The sequence below is a fragment of the Cryptosporidium bovis genome (assembly GCF_009768925.1).
Source record: "Cryptosporidium bovis isolate 45015 chromosome Unknown contig_20, whole genome shotgun sequence".
Taxonomy (NCBI): Eukaryota; Apicomplexa; class Conoidasida; order Eucoccidiorida; family Cryptosporidiidae; genus Cryptosporidium; species Cryptosporidium bovis.
The window spans coordinates 402288-422838 of NW_027125014.1; the positions used below are offsets into that span (position 1 = coordinate 402288).

The 20551-nt window shown below is 28.4% G+C and overlaps 9 protein-coding genes across 9 annotated transcripts; 4 read left to right on the forward strand and 5 right to left on the reverse strand.

Annotated features, from left to right (window-relative positions):
* Positions 1–606: 606 nt before the first annotated feature.
* FG379_001106 (myotubularin related 1) lies at positions 607–3528 on the reverse strand (the record flags this gene model as incomplete). The annotated part of the gene is made up of 1 exon (XM_067326709.1): positions 607–3528. The coding sequence occupies one exon, from the start codon at positions 3526–3528 to the stop codon at positions 607–609; it is 2922 nt and encodes a 973-aa protein (XP_067184358.1).
* A 688-nt stretch (positions 3529–4216) lies between these two features.
* On the forward strand, positions 4217–5041 carry FG379_001107 (multi-pass transmembrane; the record flags this gene model as incomplete). Its single annotated transcript, XM_067326710.1, has 1 exon — positions 4217–5041. The coding sequence occupies one exon, from the start codon at positions 4217–4219 to the stop codon at positions 5039–5041; it is 825 nt and encodes a 274-aa protein (XP_067184359.1).
* A 73-nt stretch (positions 5042–5114) lies between these two features.
* Positions 5115–6389, reverse strand: FG379_001108 (26S proteasome non-ATPase regulatory subunit; the record flags this gene model as incomplete). The annotated part of the gene is made up of 1 exon (XM_067326711.1): positions 5115–6389. One exon carries the CDS (start codon positions 6387–6389, stop codon positions 5115–5117), a length of 1275 nt encoding a protein of 424 aa, XP_067184360.1.
* An 804-nt stretch (positions 6390–7193) lies between these two features.
* FG379_001110 (uncharacterized protein) lies at positions 7194–7997 on the forward strand (the record flags this gene model as incomplete). Its single annotated transcript, XM_067326713.1, has 1 exon — positions 7194–7997. The coding sequence occupies one exon, from the start codon at positions 7194–7196 to the stop codon at positions 7995–7997; it is 804 nt and encodes a 267-aa protein (XP_067184362.1).
* Positions 7998–9062: 1065 nt separating this feature from the next.
* Positions 9063–10460, forward strand: FG379_001111 (uncharacterized protein; the record flags this gene model as incomplete). The annotated part of the gene is made up of 2 exons (XM_067326714.1): positions 9063–9154; positions 9224–10460. 2 exons carry the CDS (start codon positions 9063–9065, stop codon positions 10458–10460), a joined length of 1329 nt encoding a protein of 442 aa, XP_067184363.1.
* Positions 10461–10772: 312 nt separating this feature from the next.
* On the reverse strand, positions 10773–11891 carry FG379_001112 (uncharacterized protein; the record flags this gene model as incomplete). The annotated part of the gene is made up of 1 exon (XM_067326715.1): positions 10773–11891. The coding sequence occupies one exon, from the start codon at positions 11889–11891 to the stop codon at positions 10773–10775; it is 1119 nt and encodes a 372-aa protein (XP_067184364.1).
* A 958-nt stretch (positions 11892–12849) lies between these two features.
* FG379_001113 (putative transmembrane protein) lies at positions 12850–14163 on the reverse strand (the record flags this gene model as incomplete). Its single annotated transcript, XM_067326716.1, has 4 exons — positions 12850–13236; positions 13317–13646; positions 13708–13919; positions 13980–14163. 4 exons carry the CDS (start codon positions 14161–14163, stop codon positions 12850–12852), a joined length of 1113 nt encoding a protein of 370 aa, XP_067184365.1.
* Positions 14164–15037: 874 nt separating this feature from the next.
* On the reverse strand, positions 15038–17200 carry FG379_001114 (putative transmembrane protein; the record flags this gene model as incomplete). The annotated part of the gene is made up of 1 exon (XM_067326717.1): positions 15038–17200. The coding sequence occupies one exon, from the start codon at positions 17198–17200 to the stop codon at positions 15038–15040; it is 2163 nt and encodes a 720-aa protein (XP_067184366.1).
* Positions 17201–18662: 1462 nt separating this feature from the next.
* On the forward strand, positions 18663–20411 carry FG379_001115 (uncharacterized protein; the record flags this gene model as incomplete). Its single annotated transcript, XM_067326718.1, has 1 exon — positions 18663–20411. The coding sequence occupies one exon, from the start codon at positions 18663–18665 to the stop codon at positions 20409–20411; it is 1749 nt and encodes a 582-aa protein (XP_067184367.1).
* Positions 20412–20551: the final 140 nt, after the last annotated feature.

Below are 20551 nucleotides of genomic sequence, written 5' to 3' on the forward strand. Positions count from 1 at the left end.
GAATCCACACTCATCACTATTTACTCATCATGTTATATACTATTATAAATAAATATTATTTTTGAGAGAAAAGTGGATTTTTATGCTGCAACCACTATTCATCGTATATAGTATATAGAAAGTGGAACAAAAAATCCAGGAGCTACTGGGAATCGAACCCAGGCTACCGGAATCAAAATCCGGGGTCCTACCGCTAGACTATAGCTCCCACGACAACCCGGCCTCAGAAAAACGGTTATAATAGGAAATTAGTGTGCACAAAAGAATGAAAGGCAAAGAAATACACATTAATTAATTAAAAAATGATTTATTTGAATTCTTTTATCTGCACCTTGTACCGTTTATTACGGGTATTCTTTCCTTTCATACTTGCATGAATTCTCCCCTTCAGTAAATTAAGTCAAATACTAGTTTCTATGTCAAAGGTGATGTTAATTTTTCAAGATATAGATATATGTTTTGGACATGTATACAACATTGTATAGATTTATCCATTTAGGGAACTATAACATTATATCTGGAAATGAGGGGAGATGTGTGTAAAAAGAATGTATTAAAGAATTAGTGGTAAATAAGTTTTAATAGGGGTTAAATTGCTACATAGTACTATATAGTTCTAAGACACATAGGTGAGAATTTAAGCCAAAATTGCAACCAAGGTGTTACTTTAATTGATGTTGGATCTAAAACAAGTATGTCGCCACAATTAATAAGTTTATCATTGAAGTATTCATACTCATTATTTTGATTAATTATAGATAGCTTGGAATTATACTTATAATTTGTATTTATGAACCCTGAATGGTAAAATATATTAGTATTAACTCCTATTGGTGGATTATAATCACTATTTGTTCGAACATCTGATGATGAACTATCACTGCAATCGCTATTGTGTTTAGTATAAAATTCATTTGAATATTTTAATATAGTATCCCACAAAGACAGAGTTAGTTCTTTTGAATTAATAGAATTTCTTTCATAGTCGCTATCACAAATAAAATTTCCAAACAATGAGTTATTTAGTTGTTCTGCAACGAATAAAAGAAGATTTGAGTTGAATTGAAATTCATTAGGAAATTGGACAACGCACTGGTAAATGCAATCTAGCCATTGAATAAATATAGGAGATCTTTCATTTTCATTTGGTGAACTTAGGCCTAAAGTTCCACACCTAGAGTGAAATTTATGTCCTAAAGTAATAAACTCTTTTTCAATAAGAGTAATAAATCCCTTAATAGTTCTATAATATGGATCAATACAAATCATTGAAAGAGCAGTTAGTTGTGATGTTCTATCCCATCCATCACTGCAGTGTACAAGAACGCCTTTAGAGTTAATAAGTTGATTTACTATTTTATTAGATGATATTAAAATCATGCTTATTAAATCATACCAACCAGTTGAATCTATGTCGGAATAAAACCTAATACCAATAACACCATTGTTCTCATTAAATGTAGTTTTTTCTAGTAAACTAATGTAATTGTTAATATCACTAACGTCATATTCATCTTTTTTATTGTTTAATTCTAATATATATTCATTTAAATAATGTTTACTTTTGGATTTACAGGAACAATAACTGTCAAAATTAGATATTTTTTGTATAACCGATACCATTTTATTCCAGGAATCGCGTACCTTATGTATGTTCTCAATGTTTAAAAATTCTAATTTACAATATGGATAATCATCTACATTTTCAAACCCAGCCCCTGTTGCTTTGTTTGCATAAGCATTTAATTTTGGTCTTGCGTCATAAATAGTAAAGTTTTTAACATTGTTGTTATTGCCATCATTGTAGTACTTTGATATAGCTGTTATTAACAATTCATCTTCAAAACAACGTTTAAATGCCGATTTTGGTTGACTAGATCTCCATAAAGTGCATTTTAAATTTGGGTTCATCCAACTAAGTATAGGAATTCTGTTTTTAGATCTAAAGCCGGATATTGTTATCAATTGATTGTCAGATATATCCCTTGGAACTACTAGAATTTTTGGATATGAATTGCATAATTCGTAGTTATTATTGACAAATGATATTCGAAGGGGAAAATAAGCATCATTATTATTTTGAAACTCCTGATTTTCTAAATTTAAACCCATTCTTTTATACTCACCTACAATGTCAAATTTAAACAGTCTTTCATTAATCCTTTTTTCATTATATGCTATGTAACAAAAAAAGTTATTACATATAGTCTCATTTATAATCTTATATATATAGTTTTGTAAAAATCTTCTCTCCTTATCGCTTTGAACTATAAGTATCTGTATATATCTTAAATCCCTAGTTGAAATATCTAGCAAACACGGATAGCTACTATAGTAGTTATTTATATTGTTTTTGTTTAATCCAAATTCTTGTACGGCTACATTACCCACTTCGATTTCCCCTTTTTTTGTATCCTCTGTTTTGCTTTCCATACATTTACCTTTTGATGAGTCGCTAAATGTACTACCTGAAGAAAAAAAAGTGCCATTAAAATTAAAACCATTCATTGTATTTATTGAATAGTTATTTATACAGTTAATTGGTATATTGAAAAAACCAGATTTATACATCCATAATAAAGAATGTCTTCTTATAATATTAAAAAATTTGTTATTCTCGCCTTTTTCGTAAAGGGGAGCAAGTATTATTCTATAGTTTGTGATCAAAAATGAACCGTATATTGGATTTGGAAGACCATATTGTGTTGATATTCCACATTCTTTATAAAACATCTTTATACTCTCGCCTGGGTACAGTGTTAAATTCATATTTTTTGATATCAATTCAGATTCTGATTTATCTATTCCCAATATTTCTATTGAATCACTGTTTTTTTTAATGTTCATATTTGAATATGTATTTCTATTCTGATTTATTATTGTTAATATGTCATTCCATTTAAATAGTTCACTATTACTTTTATTTTTACTATTACTTTTCAAATTGCCGTTATTTATCATATTTGTTGTTGTCTCTCTTAATGCATTCTGAATTTGTGAACTTATATTCTGAGTTACTGTACTCGCCAATGTCGAAAAAAGACCAGATACACGTCCTGAATTGCTATTTGCAGTAGTGGCATTGTCGCTAGAATTATTTACATTATTACTAGTACTTAAATTACTATTTAAATCACCTGAAATTGTTTTATCATTTATATTAGTTAAATTTAATTTCTTGTCTGGATTTAAATCCGCGTGAAAAGGTTCAAATAGAGATAAATCCTCTAATGATTTAGAATTAATCACCTTTTTTCTAGCATATCTTGCATCATCTGGAATTGTACTATTATTATCTCCTTCATATGCAGTTAGTGCATGACTTTCTGCTTTCTCATATGTAAATAAATTATTATTAATACCATTCATACCTCCATGTGATGTTTTGTAAATTGAAAGTGGGTCATTTCCGGAATCTAAAATTTTGAAGTTAACTCTTGAATCTGAATTATTCCTCATTTCTGATATTTCATATTCATTTTGTTTCGGTTTTGTTTCTATAATATCACTATTTATATCAAAATTCATCTTTAAATATTAAGGAAACTATATTTATATTTAAAGTAAAATAAAACAATTGAATATATTTCACTGCCTGAAATAAATTAGAAAATATACATAATAAATGAAACCTATTGATTTGCGTTTTTAGAATTAATCTGACAATACACATAAACTATCCTTTCACTGAATATTATATTTCTCAACAAAAAACTCCATTCATTCCCACTTATTATCAGAGCATTCATATATATATAACTACTGTTTATGCATTTTCTTTTTTATTCTTTTGTTACCAAGCTTCTTTTTTTAAATTATTTAAAGATTAGCGCCAAAACCATAATTCATTTTTATATTATACCGGTTTTCCCCCTATGATACAATATGATGTGCCATACAAATTTAGTTTTAAGTATTAGTTACTTTTTTTTAACATTAAATATTAACATGATTTTTTACTAAAATTTTAAGCATTGAATTATTTCATACCTGATATATAAGAAGAAACACGTAAATATTTAAACCATTCATACAAACCTACTTAAGATTCACTAAAGGCGAGTAGAAAAGGGGGTCCATAAGGGGTAATTTCAATTGACATATAGATAAGACACTACAGAAGTAGATAATAGGAAAGAGAAAAAAGATAAACAATAAAAACTGGACCGACGCAATATAAGTAGACAAGCAACGGGAGCAAACAACTTACTGAACAATGTTTAATGATTCATCCCCACAGGGTTGGTACAAAAACTTACCACCTATATCGAGAAGTATATTAACGATAACTTTTTTTGTAACACTATCAAGTGCATTTGGATTGTTAAACCCATGGAATATAATATTCGACTGGGAACTGATAATTAAGAAGGTCCAAATTTGGAGATTTTTTACAAACTTTTTCTTTCTTGGACCATTTAGCCTTGGATGGGTAATGAGTCAGTGGATGTTTACGTCATTTTCGTCTAAACTTGAGAAAAGTGGAGCACTCGGTTCTTCGTCGGGAGCATATCTGTACTTTGTTATATGTTTGATGTCAATAATAAATGTTATTGGGACTGCATTTGAGTACCCTACAGGGAAAAGAATAGGTGGATCCTCACTTATATTTGCAATAATATACTATTGGAGCAAAAAATCCCCGACATCTTTGGTAAATATATGGGGATTCACCCTCCAAGCCTATCAACTCCCTTATGCTCTCATTTTCCTTGATGTACTCACGGGAAACTCCATGATAGACGATATTATTGGACTTCTTGCTGGACATTCGTATTACTATACGAGAGATATTATATATGAAAACAATAATAATAGCTTCATCCACATAACCCCCATATATATAGACAAGTTCGTTGATTACACTTCTGACATTGTGAAGAAGTACATATACGACTTTTCCGACCTTAGCAATCATCCAAATGTTATAAATGCAAACAACAGATTTACAAGTAATAACAGTTTTTCCGGCGGATTTAACAGAAGTCCTTCACAACCCCAGGCATTTACTGGGAGAGGTTTCAGATTAGGCAATGACTAACTACTACTCAATTTGTTAATCGTCGTTCACATTAAATATATAGAATAGACCTAAATAGTTAAAAATAACTATCTTAAACCGTTTTTGATGCTTTCTCATATAGTACATCAACAACATTTGATAAGTTACCAAATGTTAATATCAAATTTTCAATCATAGAGTTAAATGAAGAATCTGAATTCTCATCAAATAATGTCAATATCCCTGTTCTTTGATCAATATTTCCGCTAATCGTTTTATTTAATATCATGTCTATGACTTTGTTATATACTCTTTCAAATGGCAACTTTAAAAAACTGGCCAGTTGCGATATCTCTATGTGCGAATAAGCCTCTAATATTCTATTTATATTTTGTTCCATCAAATTTTCATATAAATTATGTATATGTTTATTTATAACCAAGTCACTAGTCAGTTCCTTATTATATGTTTTAAGCACATCTTCAAACATATTCAAAGACCTATTCTCATAGCAAGAAGCTACCATTTTCAAAGCTTCGATTTCTCTATTTTGAAACTTTATTTTGTTCTTGCCAGACAATAACAAGGATATATTATTTGTTTGTTGGGACATTATTTTTGACAGTAACATATACTTCAACGAATTAAGTGCTCTTTCATCATTTGCAATATTAAATGCTTCAAACGCCTCGTAAAAATACGAAAATGATGTTTTGTAGTCGCCCTCGTCTACTAATATTATACCTGACTGCAAATCTATATCTGCCTGCAATAGTGGGGGACAATGTATTGAATTGGCATTTGTCCTTGCTGCCGTCAGTGCTGCCTTGGATTTTGGTATATTTTTTATCCTATACTCTAATTTGCTTTCTATTAAATATATCTCAACTAACAATATTTTGTCATCAACTTTTTTCACTTCTTTTATTAAATTCTCTATATACTCCAAACCCTTCATAAACATATTTGCATTTAAATATATCATTGCTAATCTCGCCGTTATTCTGTGTCTTAAAAACGTTCTTTTCTCATCCACACACCATTGTATACATTCTAAACACAAATCTTCTTGTAATTTTTCAGTATTCGGTATTTTTGCCATCATATCCATTAAATTTCTTATTATTTTTGCCACTCTCGCCTTAGGCAAATTGTTTACTATAGGTTTGATTATGTCTATTAGCTCTTTAAGCTCATCTGCCATGCCTTTATTAACATATATTTCACCCAGTAGGTATATTGACTGTTCCTGTAATTTAATTCCATCCTCTATTTCATCAATTTCATTTGATCTTATTATCTCAAGTAGAGTACTTATAGATGTGTTATAGTCAGCATCTACACCCAATTTCGCCTTCATATATCTTTCCCTTAAATCAACACTCATTTTATTTTTGCTATATTTAAATATGCCCACCTATTATTCAAATTAAGCAGGAGAACAAGTTAACTATAGACAAATACATATACATAAACAACGTGATATATTATAAATGCCAATTAATATTACATACAAAAATATTTGCTAAACTTCCTTGATTTTCAAGATTAACCCAGAAAGATTTGGGAATACTGTTGACAAACTATGTATTCTAAGTTATTTCCTTTAGTTTGTCCGCTAGAACGTAAATGCTATTAGTTTTTTTTAATTGAAGTAATTTTGTTTAATGTTGGTGCTGTTTTTTCCAATAGATAATTTAAATATATAAATTATATAATATATAAATAAATGTGAATACATATATTATATATTCACATTTATGTTAGGCGCTGTTGAGGTATTTATTTTTTAACCCCACTAAAACCTTGATAAAATAACATCGATCTAAGGTAAAGTACTTTGCGAAATTACCTGGATTTTCATAAATGTGTGTACTAGAATTTGTTAAAAAAAGTAATTTTAGTTTTACAATTAGATATCCAACTTACATTCACGTTATGTTGAATTTTCGCTCAAGTCATTAATAAATAGTGAATAAGTATAATTATTATTCTTATTTCTCCAAGTTAACAAACTCTTATACTTATGAAAACATTTTATATTGAATAATATACATTTAATAGTTTTTTAATCTCTTCTCGCAAAAAAAATAACTTGCAATGTTGTAATTATTTTAATAATTGAGTATTTTAACAAATCCTTCTAATCGAAACGCCTAAATGAGTAAATTTCCGTGAAAAAGGAGATAAAATGGAAAATGACTTAAAAAAGCCAGTGAATAACGACTCATCCTTGATCATAGATTCATTGAGAAACCAAATTAAGAGAATACCAACATTCAGTAAATACAGGGTACTAAAACCGAATATAAATGAAAGAAACCAAATATATAACAATGAAAATGAATCCAATAATGCAAACAATGATAATAGTGAATCGAGCAATCAAATAAGCAGTGTTGCTGAACAAATAAGAAATACGGTGTTAACATGTTATTCTTCATGTAAAGAGAATGTTTATGTTTGTGATAATAACTTGAATTACGAATTGAGCAACGCAAGTGATGCTTTTTCTCCGTTTCACAAAAAACACAAAGTTACAGAGAATACTTATTTTCGAGATAAAATATCTGAATATAACCAATTAAAAATGGACGAAAATGAGTTATGCTTGTATAAAATAAATAAACTTAGAAATGAAATGATTAAGTTAAATAAAAAAAGCACCTATAGTAAATATGAGAATTCAAATGCAATCAAATTGATACCAAATATATACACTCCCCTATCACCAATGAAATTATTAAACTTAAAAGAGCTAACTTTAATTTTGTCAATTTTGTATTCAAATGATGCTGAGAAAGATTTTCTTTCTTATTATTTTAGCAACAATGAAGATAAAAACAATGTTAATTTTTTTTACCCAGAAAAATTATCAATAACAAAGTATTCAACTGTAATTACTGGTAAAATCACGCACAAGCTTGATGATGATTTTCTTTTTTCGTACAATAATTCCCAACCATGTAAATTTATACTGAGCAATTCAAAGTAAGTTTATAAATCATTTTTTAATTTAAATATTGGTTTAATTTGCTTTATTACTAGATGGAAAAGAATTTCTAATATAATCACTTGTAACCCAGATGAATTATCTTCAAATGTCTTTATTTTTATTAACCCCGAAGTAATAAGGTCAGATGGATTTATCTATGCATCTTCCGAAATGTTTTTCATCTGTAATTTCTTACATTTACTCACTTGTGTTGACAATGAAACATAATCATTATTTACGCACTTTTTTTTCCATCAATTTCCACCTGACACTGTCCTTCCCTTTAAATTAATCAGTCGAGAAAAGATCTCTGCTATTCAACATGTCAGACTTGTTATGTCTTTATTTTTCTTTTCTAGTTATCTTCCACGTCTATTAATGTGGATAACTATATAAAATGATTGTCGCCACGTGGTTGCATGTAAATGCATGCAAACATACATACATGAAATATCGTTTTATTTGCAATAAACCCTGTAAATTATAATTTGTGTGTCTAGAATAGAGTAATAATGTGTTAAATAACAATTAAACATAAACATAATAAACCAGTATAAATAATCAAAAAATTCAAATAGTCAGTAATCCGGTAGAATTAATCACAAATGCTATATATAACTATTGGTTTACTGCAAAAATTTGGAATTTTAGTTATACAAGAAACCAACCAAAACACAATTAATTTGTATGCTTAATAAAATATAGTATTGTTGTATTTATCATTCTTCGCAAATATAGTTGAAACAGGAAATAAGCACAAATAAGATAAAATACACTTAAAGTGTGAGTAAAATAATGAGCTATTAAAGTTCAATTTATTCATAAGTCTAATTTATCCCTTAGTGAAAACAAAATATTTTTATTTTGCAAGTATTTAGGATAAAGTACTGACATGGTCTCAAGAGTAAATATGGCGGGTATACGTTTAATTTTAAAAAAATGTTGAGAAACAAGTTAACAATTGCCTTTATTAGTCAAAAAAGAAAATTTAGATACATAAAATATTTCTTTGAACAAATAAGTAAAAAATTGAACGAAAAAATACAGTAGATAGCGATAATTAAAATGGAAATAGACTCCGATATTTCGAATGAAGAATACATGGCTTGTGACGACGATCAGATAATTATATTGTCTGCGGATGAAATGGAAGAAAGGTAAGTAAATTTTCAAATATAAATCTATGATGATTACGATTAAATTCATTGTTGCTTTTTTATCATTAGAGAGGGAGAGGAGTATGTGGGTGAAAATGAAGAAGAAGATATACCATTATTTGATGTAATAGATGAATCGTCAGGAACATTATTGGAGATAGATTCATCAATATGCTGCATAGATACTGATCCAATTAGAAAGGACTGTGTACTATTTGGAGGATGTGACGATAAGGCTTACATTTCAAATTTGCCAAATAGAATAGTGAATAAAGAAAATAGAGTGAATATAGGTTATACACATATTTTTGAGGGTCATTCAGACACTGTTTCATGTGTATCCTACTCAAAAGATGGTAAATATTTTGCAACAGGAGGCTGCGAAGGTGCGATAAGAGTATACTTCAATGATAATGATAATTACGGTAATTTACTGAAGGTACTGGAAGGTCCCTCTGACGAATTAGAATATATTACATGGCACCCTAAAGGCCCATGTATTCTAGGTGGCGGTGTAGATAAGACAAGTTGGCTATGGATGCTTCCAGAAGGTAACGTTATATCGGTTTTATCAGGGCATGGTGATAGTGTAACATGTGGGGACTTTACAAATGATGGAAAACTAGTATGTACAGGGTCTTTAGATGGCAGTGTTATTATTTGGAATCCAAAAAGTGGTGTAAGTGCCCATAAAATAAGTTCAAAAAGCTTTTCTGAAAGCGTTATTATTGACAAAGAATTAATGTTAGATGATAATGTTGGTGTGGTATCTTTAAAGTGTCATCGAATAAATCCAATAATTGCAGTAGGATTAACCAATGGTTTATTTTCATTAATACACTCAGAAACAGGTAAAATATTAAATTCAAATTTAAATCATCATGATTCACTGAATTGTTTAGAATTTACTCATATTATTAATGACCCTCTTATAGCTACAGGGGATATGAGTGGAGAACTTATAATATGGAATTATGAATACAATAGGATTAATCACACAATGAAACATGAAAAATTTGAGCACTCAAACGGTGTATTACCTGGAATAACCAGTTTATGCTGGGCCGGAAATAAATGTGGTGGTGCGTTAATTACAACTGGATGTTTGGATGGTACAATCAGGGTTTGGGATTACAGAAGTGGAGAAAACATTAAAACATTAAAAGGACACAGAAGTGGAGTTATGTCAATGAAAGTTATTGATTCAAGTATTAACCATGTTGATTACTCAGATAACGACTATATAATAAGAGTTGTGTCTGCAGGAGATGATGGAAGATGCTTACTATGGGATATTAGAAAATAATACGTTGTTTTATCACATTTCATTCCACACAAACATATCTGAATATATATTTAAATTATTAGTTTTTCTAACTTAAAAATCAAAATTAAGCTTTATTTATTTACACGGTTAAAAGATTGTTTTGAGGCTTTTATTTCCTCATGGTGATATTATTTCTGTATTTACAATTGTAATGATAGTAACAAATAACAGAACAAAATAAATCAAAATGAATGAAAGAAAAAACTCTGATGATTCAACAAACAATAAAAATTAAAATACCAAATAGGTGAATAACCACTAAAGTATTTAAAAAACTAAATTATTGTGAATTTAACATATTATTTTAAGTACATCTTGCAATGCCTTTGTATATTGATTAAGTGCTTGAACAATATCATCATCAGCAGCCTCCCTATTTTGAGACTCCTTTGCAATATCATTTTTAATATGAGCAATTTCTTCCAAAACAAAATTTTGAAATTTATCTTGAGTCTTTTCTATTTTATCTTTAAGACTGCTAAATTCATCGCTTATATTATTTAAGTATAATTCCTTATTATTTATTTCCTTGTTAACCTCGTCTTCAATGTGATTTTCAAGTTCCTTCAAGAATAACTTCATTTGTTCCTCTTTCTCCTGAGCAATGTGATATTCTCTCTCAGCAATGGTTTTAGCGTTCATAACTTCATTTAATAGATTTTCGTTTTTTTGTTCAAATTCCTCTAGTATTTGCGATTTTTCATTCATAATCTCTTTTTCTATAATTGAGAGCCTTTCATCTAAACTCTTACATGCAACAGAAAGTTGATCTAATTTCCCTATAAATATATTTTCCAACTTTTGTTGTATACGTGCTAATTGTTCTTCAAAGTTTTTTTTCATATTGTTGTGTAAATCGTTTCTTTGTTGATTCTCGTTTTCTATTGCTTTTTTTAGTTTCAATGTATTTTCTTTTAGAACTTGCAGTCTATTTTCTTCATATTCCCTTTTTTGCCTTGTATCATTTCTAAGCTGTTTCTCAAGTCCCAATAGTTGTCCCTGTATTTGACCTAATTTCTGTTTTGTAGAAAGTGGTAATGAGGATGAATTATTTATTTTTGAGCTGGGTGAATTTAATATATTTATACCTGAATAATTTCCACTTGTTATATCTATAGTGCTCTGATTTGTGGATTGAATATTATTAGAATTGTTCATAAATGATGACAAAAAACTGCCTTTACCCAATCCATTTCTTAGTGACAACTGAAGGGATCCGCCTGTTGGTGGACAAATATTTGAAATTTGTGGTTGTTTATTCATTGTTGAATAACTGACATTTTCATTATTTGTTAATATATCGCTAATATCCATCCTCAATTCTAAGCCTGTATTTACAGATTCTTTTGGCGAGGACAATGTATCCTCCCCCTTTAAAGACAAAGACTTACTATTGTTCAATATATCCATGTTCAAATCATATATTTTTTGCCTTGATTTTACGTTTTAATTGTGTATTTTAGTTTGCGCTCTAAAACCTATAGTGAATCTATTTGCCTATCAATTGTATTAAAACCAAAAAAATAATATTAATCTATTATACATATCATTAAAAACTGGTAATATTATTATGTTGTTTATTTGGGTTTACGTGGAAAAATAATTGTAATAGTTCAGCAATATGTCGGTATTACATTAAAAATAAATGTTAATCAACTTCAAGAGTTATATATTTGCTTTGCAATTTTTATTCTTTAACCATTTACTTATTGTGATATATTCAAACGTTTATTTGCGCACAACACCAAAATAATGTATTACCAATCTTTCTTCATATGTCCTTACCTTATTCAAGTATTCAAATATAATTAAGAATTATGGTATAAATAAGAGTCAAAAGAGTGAGTTTAAAAAGTGCTTATGATACTAAAATATAGAAATGTATATTGAAAAGAATTAGTTTTAGTCATAATATGTGAAGTAAATTAAGAAAACATGTTGGCGCCTAATTAATTACAATTTAAATATGTATAGAACATTAATTCATTAAAAAAAGTGAAAAAGGATTGAATTAAAGAATAAAGTACCTAAACCTTAATTTATATACAACTATATCTCTTCTGCAAAAAAGCACACAATAAAAAGTTGTTAACAAGGTCACAATACCATCTAAAATATATAAAATAACGACAATAAATAAAACCCCACATGCTTCAAGATAGTGACAATCAATCTACCAGATTCTACAGAAATTAAACAAAAATATATTAAATTAAGTAAAACATATTATATCTAAAAAAATAAAAGTATTCTAAATATTGGAACCCCACCACTATCCAAAGTTAATTATAATTTAAAGATCGTATATGGCGCCAAATGACTGAGAGATGATGCACAATGTATATATTTAGAAAGATTTGCTTACCATTTATTTTTTTACGAGACAAAAACACGATATTAGTAATATAATAAAAGAAACGAAACATATTATTGTCATAATCATATTTCTGTCTAGAATATTTTTCCTTTGATTGTCAGATACCATTCCATTGAGATCAATATAGCCTTTGTTGTGCAATTCTGAATGATTGTGCTCACTATATAGTGGTTCATATCCACTAATTATCTTTGATTTGAGTTTTCTGGTTTTTTTCCCTCCATTTTCATCCTTTGCTTTTCGCTCTCTAACATATTCTTCCTTGTCTGCATGTTCTTGTTTATGTTCAACCACCTTTTTACTCGCTTCATTTTTTTCCTTTGGTTTCAATATTTCCAACTCGGGGATGTGTGGTATTGGTGGTGGAGGTGGTAATTCCTATATATTAAATTCAAATTGTGAGAAGAAAGTAATAAATGAAATGAGTGCGAGCCTTATTTAAATAACAATAAACTTACCGGTAAATGAGCTTGAGATGTAATCCTATATATTTCTTTGAGTCTAATTGTACATGTTGAACACCTTATCTCTTCGGAAAGATCTACCGGCCTTTGTTCATCATAATTTTTCTCTTCCAATAATAGTCTTATCTGGCTGCTCATGTGCTTCCACAACAAGTCAATTATATTTACTGATTCAGCTCTAACTGCCAGATGCAAAACATTATCTTTATTTGCATCTCTGGCATGCAGTAGGTGTTGTATTCCATATATTTTTCTAATTATTAATTCCCTAGTAGCATAAAACAATCCATTTCTTATTAATGCTGTCAATAATGTATCAACTTTCTGTTTATTATTCAAATGAATTGATATATACATTCTAATCGCTTTAATGAATTAAACTTACCTTAACTGTACATGCATAGAATAATGTACCTATAAATTGAACTGGGATTTCTTGTAGTATATTATCCATACTTTCTACTGCCGATCTTGCCTTATTCTCTAAATCTTGACTGTAATCTGGGTTTTCCAGGCAGTCTATTAATTCAAAATAACCAATTACTGAGTGTGGAGTTTCTTGCATTGTTTGACTTAAATATTTCGCAACATCATAACCTGTTTATAGCAAAAAAAATCATTAATATTTGAAATATTAAATTCAAGATGGTTATTGACCATTTTTTAGAAACTCACATGAACTCCTTAAATTTGTGTTTATTTCCTGAAATTCAAAATCATCTCTTCTTTTGTGCAAAGTTCCATCACTTCTAATTGAAATAACTACTTTAATTTGGAGTAATAGTATTACAAAGCTTATAATTGATTGAAAATTTAAGTTAAATCTCTTTTCAAAATCCATCTTATACTTTAACATATTTTAAAGTTAATTTTTTTAACCTTATATTGATATATTTCAAAAAAATACAGAAAAAACAGATTTCTCTATTATTTCTACTATAAACAACTTTCCGTATCAGTTTGATTTCACTAATTATTAAACCATCTTCCTAGTTTTTGTCATTCGTTATTATTCAGCTTGTATTAAATTTATCTTTTAATGTATTATTCATATAGGCTAATTATATAATATCAGGATCATACTTACTCCTTATTTGTGTTTTATATTGTATTCCTCTAATTTTTTTAAATATTGAATCAAATTTTGTATTTTAAAGTTCCTTTTTTCATTCTCACTCTATTTCCATTTAATTTGTTCACACAAGCTGCCATTTGGCGGCAAGAAACACCCCTGCATTTAAAAAGTTAAAAGTTACAAGCAACAATTAATACTATAAAAATTGAGAAGTTCAAATATATTATACATGAAGGCATGTGCAATTATAAGAAACGAAAAAAGTATGAGAACAAAATTCAATTATATAGTTACCGGAGATATATACAAAAACTTTATGAGTAAATATGATTAGCTATTAAATGTTAATTAAACCTGCTAAAATAATACAGTAATGAATTCTTCTTCTTTCTCTCGAGCCTGACTTTATAACTGAGAATTGTATCTCTATTGTTATAAAAAATAAGTGATAACAATAAAATTTGGGGAAAAAAGAAGTAATAGTAATATATTGAAAGTATTTAAGTGAATGAGTAACATAATATAAATAAGTCATCCATTTTTTTCAAAGTTCAAATACTAAAACTATATATTTCTGCTTAAATAACTATTTTTAAATATAAAATATTTAATTTTTTCATTCTTTTTTGATTAATGAAAATCAAACTTTAGTTGCAAACCAAATAAGTAGTAATACAACGGTAAATACAATACAGAATATGATAATTGACCAAAAGAGTACTTTTTCAAGAAAATTTCCTGATTTTACAGGTTTCTCTTCACTATTATCTTGATTCAAATCCGTAGAATCACCGTTAGAATCTAGAGAGTCTGCACTTTTATTATTTTGATTTTCATCCTTGTTAGAATCATACTGTGACAGCGTTAAAGAACTTTCATCACTCGAGTCTTCAACAATTTCACCATGTATTTGATTTTTGTTTAATTCATCTTCATCATTAATGATTTGAGTTTCAGAGACATAAGCTTCACTATTTTCACTTCTATCGGGAATATATCCAAGAACATCTTCAGATACATCTACTTCAACATTATGAGGTTTAATAGGTCTATGGCTTCTTTGTGAAGCAATAAAATTTTTTGCATCCTGATATCTTCGCTTTTGTGATCTTAAATTTTGTTGAACAGATTCATTTTTCAACTGTTCATTCGAATATTCTTTAATTCTCTCATTAATCCTATTACTACTTTCAATAGCAGCTTCAACAGCACTCTCTTCACTGGATGTAAAATTTAATACAGGTTTGCAAAACATTGCTGCTGTTTCTGTCATAATTTTCTGCTTATTTCTTTCTTTTACTATAGCTTCAGGATCTAATTTTTTAACATAATTTGACATTGTTCTGTAAGTAGTTTTAAACCTCCTAATTATACTTGGTCTTTTCTCATCTATCGAAACATCTAGTGGTGTTTGACCAAGTACATTCTTTTCTTCTAATGCTAATTTAATTTCAATAGGGTCTTTAATCAATCTTAATACAAAATCAACAACTTGAAGACTATTTGATTTCGCTGCAAGGTGAAGAGGATTGTTACCATATAAATCATAATAATGACCGTACTTAACACAACCCCACATTTTATTTGCAATAGGATGTAACAATGAGGATAAATAACCATATTCAATTAATTTTTGATATACTGTACGACCATTTTGTTTATCTCCTTCACATATGTAAAGTGACAAAGCTTCTTGTGGGCTAATACCTTCTGATATTGGGTCCTTCAATACATCAAGAGCTGAATTAATTGTTTTTTCAGCTTGAACATTTGTCATATGTTTCAATGTTGTTATTTCTTCAAATATTGTTTTAAATGCTGCCTGAGAAGGTGTTCCTATTGAATCCTTACTCCACTCAAACTTATTTACAATGTCATTACATGACGGTGTTGGTATATATTTCCCCTTTAATTTTATCTTTATTTCTTCTAATTCAGCTTCAGAAGTTTGAGTTTTTTTTCTTCCAAATTCAGTATTAACTGGACTTCTACTTTTTTTTTCAATAAATGATCTTGTTGGCTGAACCACTCCTAGTAGTAAATCAAGTGTAGCTGGGACGACATTACCTATTGATGAACCACTAATTCCATCTTTTATAGATGTAGAGGCCTTTTGTATATTATCGCTTTTATTCTGTTCGAAATTATTCTCTTCATTGTTATTTTTATCACCCTCTTTTGAAGAAAATGATTCACTTCTTTCTGTTTCAACACTAATTTTTGGAACAATTGATTCTTCTTCAGAACTTCTCTCGAGAGGGATATCTCTATCTAAGGAAACAATATCTTCCTTATTACTTTTTGAATCTTGCGATTTTATTAATCCTTCATCTGATTTTGTATCTGCTTTGTCTGATCTTTGTCTAGTGTCTCTTTTATTATCCATTTCGCTTTCAGAAGCATCACCTTCTGAGCTTATATCACCAGAAACTTCTTCTTCATCAACATATGTGCTTTCTACTGCAGCTGATTCTTGTTTTTCTGATGATTTTGTTTCTGTATCATCTTTTTTACTTTCTTCTTGTACTTCTGCCCCCGGTGATGTGTCTATTGATGAATCTATATTAAAGCTACTATTATTTACAGATCCCACAACTGCCCCAGTATCAGAGGTTCCTGAAGAGCTATCTTCTTCTTTAGCTCCTATATCATCAAATCCACTATCATAGCCACCTGAAGTTGTTGATCCTTCCGTATTTTCAAAGTTTTCATTACTATCTAAGTTTGTACTCGAATTTAAACCTAAAATACTTACATTTAGTATTAAAAAAATTAAAAACAAGAAATTGATTTTTAATCCCATCTTTTATTCTCTCGTAATATTCATATGCATATATATATATACATAAATATATATATACATATATATATATATATATATATATATATGTATTTATTTATTTATATATACCTTAATAACGGTTAATTACTTGCTAGTACCAAACTATAATGTGTTATAGTTGATAAATAATTCAAATATTCATATAAAAATAATATGAAAACAATTATTTACACTTTGTATTGTATGCATATGATTCCTTCCTAATAAAATTAAATATTTCACCAATGATTGTTATTCACTTCTCAAGAAGGAAAATAAAAATAGGCTAATAAATAAAGAATTTATTTCTTCTTATCAGTTAGTTGTTATAGCTCTATTGATAAGTTTAAATAGAGCAATCTAATTTATATAAATTAATAACTTTAATACAATATTGACAATTGTTTTCACGTTTCAGCAACAGTATCTTCTTTCTCCTCAACTCTAGGAACTAGATATATTTTATTACACTGTCGTACTTAAAAAATTAAAAAGAACCTAAAAATTATAGGCGAGAGGAAGAAAACAGTAATTCAATAGACCAGTGCATTTCTCACTATTACGCATTGCTACTTTTACCTTAAATATACACAGAAAGAAAAATAATTGAGTTATTGGATACTATTATTGTATCACACTATTACACATTTCTTTATTTCAATACTTATTTAGAGTGTACACACAAATGTTTTATACTCATTAAATGATTTGGAGCAATTTAATTTAAAAAAAAAATCACACTTGTTGGCGCCAAAGGTACCTATATTAATCTCTTGTGTAAAAAATTAAATAATTTGAAAAACAATCTTTAATACAAAATAGTTACATTTCTCAATTAAATGTAAACACAAAAATGGTGGACTCAATGTAGTTACTTTTTTAATTTAGAATAAAAAAGCATTATAATGCATCAACTAATATTTAATTTCTTCGAGGTGACTCACGTGCACCTCTACATATTTGATATGACGACTAATAAACGATATTATCGATAGAACCAATAATATTGGCTACTAAAATTATTATTAATATCACATATACCTTAAAGCATATAAAGCAGTAGTTCACTTTAGGTGTTAATTATCAATACCACAATACAAGTTATATGCAAGATTATTAGGCGCTACCCCACATTTGTGATTGCATGTATTTTGATATTTTATTTGAATCTAAACTAGGATATTAGTAGAAATAGTAATAAAATAAGTAGAAATTTATCTTACAATAATAAAATTAGGTTCAATAAAAGATAAAGTAGAGCATCACACAGTGAATAAGTGTGATTACTCTTTCTTTTTTTCAGGAGATAAAAGTAAGATAAAGTTAAAACATTGGCATTTAGTTACATAGAATTTGAAATTAAGTATAAACTAGGTAATAAATCATATTTTTTCCTGGGAACATTGGAGTTTATTATTGAGCGACGATAAGTAATAAAAAAGAAATGAATAGATTATTATCCGTCTTATTAGTATTTTTGGTTTTGGCATTATTAAATGGCAATAGCAAGGTGTCATGTAACGATAGTAACAATGACGATAAAATAGGTAGTATTTCAACAAAAGTTGTAAAATTAGACAAAACTAACTTCAATGATTTCATTTATGCACATAAAAATGTACTGGTAGTATTTTACGATTATTCAGAGTTATCTAAGCAAATAATTGACAATTTGGAATTTGTTGCCATGGAACTAGATAAAAGAGAATCAAATGGTAAAATAACAATTGTGGATTCAGTTGTAAATACTGAAATAGCAGAGGCTTACATATCCAATAGATTTCCGAAAATATTACTATTTAACGGTAATATAAGTGATTATTTGGAGTATCCAAATCACTTAACTGGTAAGGAACAACATTCAATGATAAGTATAATGATTTCAAGAGATAATCCAGTTTACCTTGCATTTGATGGTAGCAATTATGATAAAATAGATGATGCGGTAAAAGATTACAATTTGGAGAGTAAAATACATTCATCCCCTATTCCAGTTATTGTATATTATGGGAAAAAAGATACAAAAAGAACAAAAGTGATATTAGAGTCGCTCGAATCTCTGAGAGAAAATGGTGTATCAGTCAAAGCTTATTTAGTATATGTTAGATACAAATCAGATATAGGTCTTCATATATATAGATTACCTGAGCCAAGTAGAGACAATACATTAAAAACAAATCCAAAAGAGTTATATAAAGCAAATATGAGAATTCTTGGAGTATTAGAGTGGACGAATGATGTAATTAGAGTGTTTATTGAATCTGCTATAAGACCTTATGTATCATTTAAGGGTAATGAATTAATGTATGTAGATAAGACATCTAACTCGTTAATAACATATTTAAAGGGCAGTGGTAAAAATAAATACGGAAATTTAAATACTGAATATTTGAGTGATGAAAAAATGGAGAAGTTGAGGAAAATAGCTAGGGAAAATTTTTATCCAGAGGATCCAGATAAAGATTTGGCTGTTGGCCTAATACTTCCTGGTTTGGAAGATTCTGTGGAACGAAAAACAGGTTTCTATAAAAGTGAACATGTTGATAAGGGTTCATATTTACTTAAAAGAAGGAAAACAAAGTTTACTTTGGAGGATTCTGGCACAACGGACAAGTACATTATTCCGGAGGAAGCAATTATGAATTGCAATAAACTAAGTGACATTTTAATTGATATTGAAAACAATAAATATCCAATTTTTTACAGGAACAAGATACTTTCAAACGAAGAATATTCTTCAAGTATTGAAGATTACTATGAAAAACACAAACCACTTGAATTAAATTTAAATACTTTGGAACAATATGTTTATAATAATAGTAATGATAACATTGCGTTCTTGTTGATGTTTTATGCAGATTTATCAAGTGAATCAAAGAAAATGATTTCTTTATTTAAAAAATTGGCAGGTTATGTTTCAACCAACTTAAACAATAAGTACGGTAATTTACGCGTCGTTATTTCAATATTTGATGTTGAAAATAATGACATTCCCGGTGAATTTCAAATTGAAAAGATTCCACTTATTTATTATTTACCTTTTGGTGACAACAAGGTTAAAAATTCAAATCTTTACTCAGATCCAAAAATTTTGGAGGTATTTGAAAGTTACTTAGAAGATAAAATGACTTCACAACATAATAAAATTGAAAAACAAGCGAGTAGCGATTCAAGAATTAGAGACGAACTTTAGGTTTTTTAAGCTTAAAAAATGAGGCCGAAGATAAATTTAAATTTAATCATCAGTTTTTCTAATTAGTATTATAATGTAGTTCAGTTTTTTCCTTGTCAGTTTTATGTTTACTAAATTTGTGACAAGTTACAGGTGTAATC